At 43.6% G+C, this 12,493-nt stretch overlaps 1 protein-coding gene across 1 annotated transcript in view; it reads left to right on the top strand.

Moving 5' to 3' along the window:
- Nucleotides 1-2,565: 2,565 nt before the first annotated feature.
- Nucleotides 2,566-12,493, top strand: part of B4GALNT2 (beta-1,4-N-acetyl-galactosaminyltransferase 2) — a 54,447-nt gene continuing 44,519 nt past the window's right edge. Inside the window, 1 exon segment of the mRNA XM_029211637.1 lies at nucleotides 2,566-2,666. Within this exon segment, the coding sequence (XP_029067470.1) occupies nucleotides 2,653-2,666 (14 nt within the window). The 5' untranslated portion in view covers nucleotides 2,566-2,652.

The following is a 12,493-nucleotide window of genomic DNA, read 5'->3' as shown; positions in this document are numbered from 1 at the left end:
ACTATAGTTTCTTGATAGTTCCTCCTTTGTTTCTGCATTCCCTATTTCCTTATTTGAATCTGCTCTTTGGTACTCAGGGAAGGTCTAGAAGGCTGAAGGCTTTATCCTGCAAGTATGAAATGGGGGACCTGATCAACTATACTTCAATAAAATTAAAAAAAAATAAAAAATTTCAAAAAAAGAAAAGAAATAGGGGACACCCAAAAGGCTTTTGTGCCCAGGAGGACCCCACAGGGTCCTTCTTCGTTCAACAATACTTCTGTGAGGCAAGAGTTAATCTGGCTGAATTAATCCAGTCCCACTTCCAAGTCACAAGAAGAGCTCCCCATTTAGATAGAGCTGGGGGGGGGGGCGGTAGAGTGGAGTCAGCACTGGCCTTAGAGACACAACTCCTGGGTGCAAGTCCTAGCTCGAGGCTGGCCACAAAAGTTTGAACAAGTCATGAAATCTCTCACAGGCTGGGTGTTCACATCTGTGAAGCGGTTCACAGCTTTATTATCCGTTGAATTAAGAAGGACAATGCATGTGAAAGCCCTTGGTAAACGGTGAGGTGTTTTTATTACATGTACGTGGCAAATAGTAAAACGTACAACGCTTTGCTGTTTAGTCTTGCCCGGGGAAGCATAGTATCCCTTTCACAGCTATTCCTAGAAAATAGTTACCTATAATAGCTACTTCAGAACTCTCTCCAGCAGGGTTTCTCTTTTCTGCTGGCTGCTGAGAAGCTCTGAGCCGAATTTGGGACTCACCTGCAGCAAGGTCGTAGATCCCTCTGGTAGCAGATCTCTTTCCAGACTTATTTGGTTTGATTGATTGACTGTCATTTTTCTCTTTTATTTGCACGACATTCTATTTTATGTCTCTGTCTTAAATTCCTTTTTGGGACACGGCAGGGTATAAGTAAGGACGTACTATATACACATAGAAACACCGGTCATTTTGCAAGCATTTTAAATGCCTTTGTTTTATTTTTTTTAAATAAATTTATTTATTTTATTTATATAGTTTTGTCTGTGTTGGGTCTTTGTTGCTGCGCTGGGGCTTTCTCTAGTTGTGGCGATCTGGGGCTACTCTTCGTTGGGGTACTCGGGCTTCTCACTGTGGTGGCTTCTCTTGTTGCGGAAAATGGGCTCTAGGCGCGCGGGCTTCAGTAGTTGTGGCGCATGGGCTCAGTAGTTGTGGCTCGCAGACTCTAGAGCGCAGGCTCAGTAGTTGTGGTGCAGGGGCTCAGTTGCTCCGTGGCATGTGAGATCTTCCCGGACAAGGGCTCGAACCCGTGTCCCCTGCATTGCAGGCAGATTCTTAACCACGGTGCCACCTGGGAAGCACGGTTCCATTGTTTTGTCTAGTTTAAAGCAAGGTTATGTTTGTGACTTACGCTGGGTCATAGTAAAATACAGTACAATCGCACTTGAGATGAAGCACAGGAAGCCGCCCAGCACAGCACGTGGCTTATGAAAAGGTTCCCGCAAATGCTAATTTCATGTGAAATTCACCAGACTCGTCCAGACACAGAGGCATTAAGTGGCTGTAAGGGGCTGTTAGAGGGTTTCAACCCACTCCAGTCCTCCCCGCGTCTTTTGCCGGAACTGTTCCGGTGGGGTGTGGAGTGCGGAGCGAGGTGGAGGCGGGGCAAAGACGGAACTCTAGCTTGAGCTGCGCGGGAGGCAGTGAGGCTCGCGGACAGGTGGATACGGTTTCAATGGGAAGGAAAGCGAGAGGCCGCGATGGTAGGGAGGCTAGAGGTGGGCGCAGGGATTTTGTTGCTCCTTAAGGTGGAGCAGGAACTCCGTTTACCCACCGAGCGGGAGAAGTGGTCCCAGACCGAGTCTGGGAAGTTGGGAGAGAAGCGCGGGAGCGGGACTGCAGCCCTTGGGTAGGGTGCGCTACGCGTTCGAAGAGCGCTGCGAGGACGGGCTCCGACAGCCCAGGGCTGGTGACCCGCCCGGGAGAAGGGAAGCGCGGGTGCCGCGGGGTAAAACGCCGGATCCACGCGGTTCTCCGCAGAAAGGCCCCTTCTTTCACCTCGGACCACCAACAAGGTGGCGTCTGGCCGGTATGGGGGTTCCGCGTACAAGGGACAGAAACTGCTCCACTCGCCCGGGGCTTCTGAGTCACCCAGACTCACTTCGAATTCCAGCTCTTCCACCTACTAGCTGATCACCCCACTTCTCCTCAGCTTCCCCATCCTAAAAGTGGGGGTAATAACAGCACTCGTCTCTTGGGGCTGTTGCGACGAATAAATGGTACAACGTAAATAAAGCGTTTAGCCCCCAAGCCCTTGCCTAGTATCTATCACAAGCAGGGGCTGTGGTCATTACTGTCACCTTTTCGGCAATTCCCTGGCGGTCCAGTGGTTAGGACTCGGGGCTTCCACTGCAGGGGGCACTGGGTTCGATCTCTGGTCCGGGAACTAAGATCCTGCAAGGTGCGGTCGTCCCCAAAAGACCACAAAGATGCTGGGACGGACTGGCGCCAAGCTGGGCGGAAGGCAAGACCCAGGAGGTGGGCGGGGGTTGGTGGTGACGTGGACAGGTCCGACCCAGGCTCTCGCGGCTTCCTCTACCCCGGGTCGGTGCCAAGGGCTGGACAATCGGCGGGGTGGCTGCCCGGCTCCACCACCTCGGAACGTGCGAGGCGGCGGGTTTCGGGATGACTTCGTGCGGGTGAGTGTCCCCGAAGCAGAGAAAAGTGGGAGGTCAGACTTGGCCAGCCGGACGCGCCGTCGGGAAGCGGCCAGGTGCGGGGGCCGCGGAAGCCAGGGCCGAGGGAGGGGGCAGCCGGTCTCTAAATTAAGTCCAACCGGTCCCCTGCGTAGGTGGGGCAGCGAGGAGACAGTACCTGGGGACGGTATTGAGAGCCCCTGCTCGTTTTCCAGCGCTGCGCTCCAGGGGACACTGGTTTTCGAGGTGGAAAATTCGACGTGGAGGCTGCCTCTCGTGCTTGGAGTGCGTAGCGCTGTGGTGCCGAGCGTGGGGGGAGGCCTGGAACCCGGACCCTCTGACCAGGGCTGGACATGTGGGTCCCTGGTGATGTGGGTCCCCGGCGAGGGGACCGCGGGCTCCGGGCAGTCGGGAAACCTAGGCTGCTCCTTCTTACGCAGCTTCAGAAAACAGCCCGGGGTTTTGGAGTCAGGGGTTTCGAAAAGTAGGTTTTCAGGTTCAGGCGACAGCCTCGAGGCAGAGTGAGCGTCTGTTTTGGGGCTCCGGGCGCTAAAGCCTCTAAGGAATAGCATATTAATTAACGGGGGAAAAGTAGACTTGGAGGGCTCATTTAGTTTTTATAAACCGGGAAGAAGGATCAAAAATACATTTTGTGCCTTTTATCCCCAAAGTTTACTTTTTCTTTTTCTTTTTCAAAACTGGAACGATCATTTAAGGGTAACAAGGAAGGTGTCTCCCGACAATGCAAAAACGTGCTGGTCAGATGATGTTTTATGAGCACTAAAATGAAGCACACGTTGTACAGAGGCTGTGGCGGAGCGAGGGGAAGGAGGCAGCCCTCGTGTCGCCGAAAGTCCCTGGCTAAGGCTTTCATTCCAGCACCTTCCTCATTGCCTCACCCCACATTCCTGGTGCCAACGAATTTAACGCTGGCAAGTCCTCGGCAAACTTGACTTTCCTTTCAGATATGGGCAGCTGGAACCGTGAACCAAAGGTCTGGGTTTTAAATGATGTTGTTGCTGTTTAATTTACATCTCTATGATCTTAAGGCGGCTGGCCTTTGTGGCCTTGGGGAAGTAACGTTTCTTCCTCCGAAGAAACTATTTCTTTTCTTTGCCTTTTTAGTTTTCTTTTTTATTAAAAAGTATCTGGCTTTGGGGCTTCCCTGGTGGCGCAGTGGTTGGGAGTCTGCCTGCCGATGCAGGGGACACGGGTTCGTGCCCCGGTCCGGGAAGATCCCACATGCCGTGGAGCAGCTGGGCCCGTGAGCAATGGCCGCTGAGCCTGCGCTTCCGGAGCCGGTGCTCCGCAACGGGAGAGGCCACAACAGTGAGAGGCCCGCGTACCGCAAAAAAAAATAAAAAATATCTTGCTTTGAAATAGGTATTTCTGATTTTTGTCCCTCTGAGATAGGCTAGTTGACTCCAACACACCCTACCAACCCAGGAAATGATCACTACAGTAGCACGCAGTAAACTCAGTAAATGTTAGGTTTTTTTTGCATGTTAGTAAGTTTTATTTAAAACTAAAATGCCAGTGACTTAGACTAGCTGGCAGAAATAATCTAGATTTTAATATTTTTTATTCTTCGGTAATACCTCAGGACCTTCATCGGCAAATGCAGCACGTGGCATATGAGTCAGGGGAAATGAAGCAGCGTTATGTTGAGCAGGGTGTCTCCAAAAACAGTTTTCAGACTGATGGGAAATACAGACAAGAGGGCTGTTAGTTGGTAAATTCATTTCATTTCATTCAGTGTGGTGCACTTATTTGTTACGTATAGGCCCTGTTCTAGACTGTGCCCCTAGTGTTCACCAAAGCACTCTTTGAAGAATTATGTCCATGCCATAGTTGTGGAAATGGAGAATGAAATGAAGTTTGCCCAAGGACTACAATGGAAGGAGCAGGTTGGAATCCAACTCCATTTGGGGATAAAGCCAATATTTTTTTGATTGTGATAGATACCACAAAAGTTTGATAATCCTACCACGTGCGAGGCATCATACTAGGTACTGGGAATACAACTGACACGACCTCTTGGAGGAGTTATGACTCTAGCGTATTTGACGTCAGCTGATCCTTTTTTAATACTCCCCTTCTCTATAGGACAGAATTATTTTCAGTAATAATATGTAATACCAATGATAATTCCTGTTGTCTTGCTTTCTTTTCATTTGAAGACAATTTTAAAAAACTACAATTTTTAAAGATATGCAAACTGGGTAAAATATTTTATGTATGAATTAATCCATACGTGGTAAATTCACACTTATCAGACAAAATATACTTGGCAGTCTGCACTGTTTTAAATTCTAAACACTAATGAAAAACTCAAAGTGCTCACACGAATGGCCGAATTGAAGTAACTGTTGCTTGGTTTCATCTTTAAAATCGTGGTGCTATTAGTGTTTATTTCACATCTATTGCATAGATGGAGGAATGAGTAGTACCCCCTAGGTTAGGGACAGAAACTTCTCCCTAAGCCAGCTTGAACAATTCTGAATGTTATATATTTGCTCTGATTGCAAGTTTACTCTTGAAAGGAGCCTATGTTGCTGAGCCAGGTAGTATGTTAAAATCTCACACCATGATTGTGGATATGTCTATTTCTCCTTTGAATTCTTTCAGGATTTTGCTTTATGTATTTTGAGGCTATGTTATTAGAATAAAGAATTGTTATCTCTTCCTGTGAACTGAATATGTTATAACTTGAGGTATTTGTGGTTTTGGCTTTTTGTCTTAAAAGTCTACTTCATCTGATATTAATATAAAGATATCAACTTTATCTTCATTACACTTGGTATATTTATCTTTCTTTTTACTCTCAGTGTTTCTATATCACTGTTTTAGTTGTGTCTGCTGCAAACTGTGTATAATTGGGCTTCTTTTTTCCATCCGGTCTGATTACCTTATGTTTTAATTGGAGCATTTAATCAGTTTACATTTATGTAATTATTGATACAATTGGTTTAAATCTAACATCTCAATGAGTGCTTTCTATTTGTTCTACCTGGTCTATGTTCTTCTCTTTTCTTGTGCTATTGTGTATTATTTTTTTATTATCCCATTTTCCTATTGAATATTATTTCTTATTTGTACTACTTCTATAGTAGTTACTCTATAGATTATAACATATTCTTGACCTATCATAGTCTAAAATTACTTGGTATTTTTAATCTTCTTCCTAGACAATGCGAAGACCTTGGAACGATTTTAGTCTGTTTGCTGCCTTTCCTGATTTACATGTCATTACTTTACCCTTTTTTGGTTATAGTGTGCTTTATGATATTTTTTACTGTTTTGTTTAGGAACAAAACACTATTAATTTACACAGTCAGTAGTCATCTAGACTTACCCACTTATTTGTCATTTTTATTTCTCTTCCTTCTTTCCTTATGATCTTCCTTCTGGAGTAATTTGCCTTTAGTAGTTACTTTAGTGCAAGTATACTGGTGACAGATTCCCTCAAATGTTGCTTGTCTGAAAATGCCTTTATGGGCACCTTCGTTTTTGAATAGTTCTGATGGTATAGAAGATATTTCAGTGTCTCTGGCTTCCCGTATAATCTGCTGGAAAGTTAACTAACAATCTCTTTTATTTTATTTATTTATTATTATTATTTTTTGCGGTACGCGGGCCTCTCACTGTTGTGGCCTCTCCCGTTGCGGAGCACAGGCTCCGGACGCGCAGGCTCAGCGGCCATGGCTCACGGGCCCAGCCACTCCGCGGCATGTGGATTCTTCCCGGACTGGGGAACGAACCCGTGTCCCCTGCATCGGCAGGCGGACTCTCAACCACTAGCGCCACCAGGGAAGCCCTCCCTTAATATTTATTAGCTCCTTCTTTGGTGCATAGGCAACAGCCTCCACAGTATGGAATCCAGCTTCTTCCAATTTCTTCACATCATTGGCATGTATGCCACATTGCTCTCTTCTTCCACTGAAGTATCTGCATTTGCTTCAAGCTGTATCTGCATAGCCACTACTTAGTGTTCAATACTCCGCCTGCAGCGTAACTCGCCCGGGCGGGCTGCGGGCTCTGACTACAGTCCGCCGGACCCGCGCGCGCCCGACCCCGGACGGACTGCAGACCCGCTCGCCTGTGCGCCACTTCTCTACACCCTTGCTCCGGCCTTCTGCATGAAACCCAGGCGAGTTTCAGCCCCTAACTGCACTCCTGGGGCGCGTCTCAGCTCTCTTCAGGCCTCGGTCTCAGGCGGCAGCTCCCACTCCGTCTGCTGCTCTTATTTTATTTTTTTATTGAAGTATAGTTGATTTACAATGTTTCAGGTGTACAGCAAAGCGATTCAGTTATACATATACATATATATATATATTCTTTTTCAGTTTCTTTTCCATTATAGGTTATTACAAGACACTGAATATAGTTCCTTGTGCTATACAGTAGGTCCTTGTTGTTTATCTTCTTTATATATATCAGCATATATCTGTTAATCTCAAATTCCTAATTTATTCCTCCCGCCCCTCCGCCTGCCTTGGCAGTTATAGTCTGACTTATCTTCCAGTCTTGTCTAATTGTCTGTTAAATTCATCCACTTAACTTTTCAATAGTGTTATTTTATTTTGTATTTCTAAAATTTCTGTCTGTTTCCTTTTGTATTCTCCAAACTTGTGTTAAAATTCTCAATAATTAATTTACAGTTCTTTAATACTAAGTCTATTTACTTTACAATATATGTCTGATAACTCCAGTATCTGAAGCCCTGTGTTTTTATTGCCTTATTTTCCTCTCTTTAAAAATGCTATCTCCACATGTGCCAAACAATGTCTTTACAAAATAGTTCGTGAAAATAATCTGAGACCTAGGATAACTTCTGCCGGAGATGATTTATGTTTGGTTCTGCTAGGCACTGGGTTCACTAGCAATGTGGGATCGCCTCAATCCAACTTCAAGAGATGACGGGAAGCCTTGCGGCCATGCCTGGGAATTCCTATCTGATTCTGGTTCACTCCTCCGAGGTGTAAGCCATTGGAGTTCCAATGCAAAGCAAAGGGGATTCACCAGGAACGCCTCCCCCCCACCCCCCACCCATCTCCACTCACGGTGGATCTTGGACTCTAACGTTTATTCCCTTAACCCCAAGGGGCTGAGACAAACATGCTCAGCCTGTGAGCCGCCCACTTAGGAATCAGCAAACACATGCAGAGGAAAAAGTAGCCTCCATCCTTAGCCTCCGTTATCTCTTGAATGCAGTCCCAGTAATTCTTCACTGTCTTGGTAGCCATCTGATCCTTTCAGGCAGATTTGTTGTTGTACTTGTTCAGCTTTTCTAGTTGTCATCAGTGAGAAGGTTGGTCTGAATTGCCCATCAATTGTTATTGGAGGCAGAAGTCTCTTTTGCCTCTAAGGCTCTTAGACTAGCCAGTAGAGGAGGCAGGAGCTCCATCAGAATGTTTTTCTGACTTTCTACCAATCACAGTAGAGGATGGGGTATAGCCAATTCTAATTTAGTTCAAGGAAAAAAGGATAATGTTATCTGTGTTCTTAATATAGTGAAGCAATTCATAGGTATTATATAATTACTCATAGTTTTTATGTAAATAATTTGACTAAGTTTCTGTTACTTGCAACCAAAAATTCCTGACTAAAATATTTAAAAGTAGTGTGTATATATCACCTTTGCCCACAATTTCACCAAACCTTTTTGGTTATTTATTTATAATTAATTAATTAATTAATATATTTATTTTATTTATTTGGCTATGTTGGGTCTTCGTTGCTGCGCGTGGGCTTTCTCTAGTTGCAGCGAGCGGGGGCTACTCTTCGTTGTGGTGTGCGGGCTTCTCATTGCGGTGGCTTCTCTTGTTGCGGAGCACGGGCTCTAGGCGCACAGACTTCTTAGTCGTGGCACGTGGGCTCAGTAGTTGTGGCTCACGGGCTCTAGAGTGCAGGCTCAATAGTTGTGGCGCTAGGGCTTAGTTGCTCTGCGGCATGTGGGATCTTCCCTGACCAGGGCACGAACCATCCGCATTGGCAGGCGGATTCTTAACCACTGTGCCACCAGGGAAGTCCCACCCTTTTTGGTTATTAACTTAATAGGCATAAAATGCTACTTCAGGGCTTCCCTGGTGGTGCAGTGGTTGAGAGTCCGCCTGCCGATGCAGGGGACACAGGTTCGTGCCCGAGTCCGGGAAGATCCCACGTGCCGCGGAGCGGCTGGGCCCGTGAGCCATGGCCACTGAGCCTGCGCGTCCGGAGCCTGTGCTCCGCAACGGGAGAGGCCGCAGCGGTTTGAGGCCCGCGTACCGCAAAAAAAAAAAAAAAAAAAAGCTACTTCAGTGTTATTTTCAATATCAATCTTTTTAACTTATAGGTGAGAACAAATATTTTCCTGTGTGTTCACCTGCTAAATGTACTTATTCTTTGGTCAGTCATTTCTTCATATTCTGTGTCCATTTATTGCTTGGTGTCTTGGTGCTTTTCTCACAGGTAAATTAAGATTAAACCTTTGCTCTCATATTTGTTAGGAACCATTTCAGTAGTCTAATACTACCCTTTTGATTTCAGTTTTTTTTTTCACTGTGCAGACATTTTAAAAAGTTCTGATGCATTTTTAAATATTTAAATCTTTCTCTTTGTAGATGTTTCTATGCTGTCAAAGTGTCATGGTTCACAAAGGGATTATTGTAATAAAGCACACAGAATCATGAGACTACTTTTTTAGGCAAAGGAAAATCTTGACTAATTGGTTTCCACCGTCTGCAGAGACAGCTTAACATCAGACCCTACTTGCTCGGGTACAAGAGTGCTTTGGGGCAATGAGAATCACCACCTTTGACTGAGGACTCAGGCTGCCTCTCTAGTTTCTGCCTGGTCCCAAAGCTCTCTGTACTTGGACTAGGAGAACCACTTGGCAGGGTTAACAGCTTCACCTGGCTTGAAGGGACAAGTTGCCATCAGCTGATACACATGACAAGCTCATTTCCTTATTTCTCACTGACTTTATAAATTGGATTTTGGCCCTTTTTCGAATGTTTCTCAAATATGGTCCAACCAGAATAGCAGACCCATACAATTATAATTTTAATATCCCCACATAAGCACATAAACGGTGTGATTTTAACAGTGTAGAACATTTGTAGTCGTTTGTTAAAAATTCGGCTGTTGAACATTTTATTAGGAATCTCCTACCGAACAATTCCTATAATGACTCCAAGCTGAGAGGGGTCTGATCAGATGGTTGAAACTTGACTAAGAGGAAGTAAAGGCCTTTTTTCTGCGGGCATGTCTATAACTTGAATAGTTTAAATGTATCTATCTTGTTCTGAATGCCATTTTAGAAAATTCAGATGTTACAGAAATATATAACAAAATAGTGAAAATTCCACATAAAATTACACTCAAGTATTTCTGGACTTTGTTTTTAATATTTATTTGGCTGCATCAGGTCTTAGCCACGGCACACGATATCTTTTGTTGCGGCACGTGGGCTTCTCTCTAGTTGTGGTGCTTGGGCTCTAGAGTGCTCGGGCTCAGTAGATGTGGCACGGCAAGCTCTCTAGTTGCTGCGCAGAGGCTTAGTTGCGGTGTGTGGGCTTAGTTGCCCCTTGGCATGTGAGATCTTAGTTCCCCAACCAGGGATCAAACCTGCGTCCCCTGCATTGGAAAGCGGATTCTTAACCACTGGACCACCAGGGAAGTTCCAAGTATTTCTGGACTTTGGTTTATTCCATTTACCTATATGCTTATTCTTGAATCAATAACATGCTTTTAGTTAACTCTAGCTTTACAATAATTTTATTCTCTAGTAGTATGGCTCTCCTTATGTATAATATTTCCCTTGCTATTCTCATGTGTTACTTCATTTTGAGTCATTTTGACAAATGAAAAAAAAATTTTGTTGTGGGTTCATTTATGTAGTTATTGTATTGAATTTATACATTAATATAGGGTGAAGTTCCATTTTCACAGTGTGGAATTATTCTAGTCAAGAATAAGAAATTTATCTCCATTTATTTGTACTTCCCTAATATACTGGTTTTTCTTAATTCTTTTATTTATTTATCTATCTATTTATTTATTTATTTATTAATGGCTGCGTTGGGTCTTCGTTGCTGCGCATGGGCTTTCTCTAGTTGCACAGAGTGGGGGCTACTCTTCATTGTGGTGTGTGGGCTTGTCATTGTGGTGGCTTCTGTTGTTGCGGAGCATGGGCTCTAGGCGTGGGCTTCAGTAGTGCAGCACACAGGCTCGGTAGTTGCAGCGTGTGGACTCAGTAGTTGTGGCTTACAGGCTTAGTTGCTCCCTGGCGTGTGGGATCTTCCTGGACCAGGGATAGAACCCGTGTCCCCTGCATTGGCAGGCGTATTCTTAACCACTGCACCACCAGGGAAATCCCTTTCATTATGTTTTGACTCATGGTTGTTGGCTTATAGAAAACTGGGTAATGTAGTGTTTAAAAGTGTGGTCTGAAAAAAAAAAAAAGTGTGGTCTGGTTTTGAATCCTGCATCTAACACCAACCAACTGTGCAAGTTGCTTTCGCCCTCAGCTAATTCATCTGTTAATTGGGTGGAGTAATGGAACGTCTTTATTATGTTGTGAGAATTAAATACACACAAAGCTCTTGGCAGAGGGGTAAAACATAGTAGGTGGTCACTAGATTATAACTATAATTATTATTATTTTTAAAATATTTATTTTGTAACTAGCTACCTTACTAAAATCTCAGTTTCTAATAGTTTCCCATTTAAAACATTTTAGTTTTTCCAAATATGCAATTAATATGTATTGTAAATAATTATATTTTTAATTACCCTTTTAGTTATATATCTTTTTTAGTCCATAAGCTAATTTTATTGCATTTATTAATACTTTCATGATAATATTAAATAATAGCAGTGGGCATTCTTATCTTGTTCCTGGATATAATGGAGTTTTGCATAATGCTGGCTTTGGCTTGAAAGGTAAATCTTTTGCCATGTTAAGAAAGCATCCACCTATTCTTATTTTACCTGAGGAATTTTTACTTAATTGTTTATAAATCCCAAAGTTTTACTTTTAAAATTGTCAAACTAAAGAAAGCTTGAAACAATGTTACTGAATACACTCATACACCCTGCACCTAGATCCACCTAGATTAATATTTTACCACATTTGCTTTATCTCTCACCCCTACTTTCAAATGGTTGAACCATTGAAAAGAATTTTCAGACATCTTAACACTTCACCCGTAAATACTTGAGCATACTTCTAAGAATAACAGCATTCTCCTATATAATCATAATATAATGGTCTCACCTAAAAAAAATGAACAATTCCCTAACATGATCTAACATTCAGCCCATGCTCAAATGTTCACAATTGTCCCCTAAATGGCTTTTAAAATTTATTTTATTGAAGTATAGTTGATTTACAATGATGTGTTAATTTCTATTGTATAGCAAAATGATTTAGTTATGCACATATGTACATCCTTTTTCATATTCTTTCCCATTATGGTTTATCACAGGATATTGAATATAGTTCCCTGTGCTATACAGTAGGACCTTGTTGCTTATCCATTCTATATATAATAGTTTGCACCTTCTAATCCTAAACTCCCAATCCTTCCCTCCTCCACCCCCTCCCCCTTGGCAACCACAAGTCTGTTCTCTATGTCTGTGGTGTTTTTTTCTTTTGGTTGCTCTGCGCGGCCTTGTGGGATCTCAGTTCCATGACTAGGGATTGAACTGAGGCCATGGCAGTGAAAGCACAGAATCCTAACCACTAGGCCACCAGGGAACTCCCCTGTGAGTCTGTTTCTGTTTTGTAGATAAGTTCATTTGTGTCATATTTTAGATTCTACATATAAGTGATTATCATATGGTAT

Source organism: Monodon monoceros, unplaced genomic scaffold, assembly GCF_005190385.1.
Source record: "Monodon monoceros isolate NGI ecotype Baffin Bay Population unplaced genomic scaffold, NGI_Narwhal_1 Super_Scaffold_9, whole genome shotgun sequence".
Lineage (NCBI taxonomy): Eukaryota > Metazoa > Chordata > Mammalia > Artiodactyla > Monodontidae > Monodon > Monodon monoceros.
This window is presented reverse-complemented; position numbering and strand designations above follow the sequence as displayed.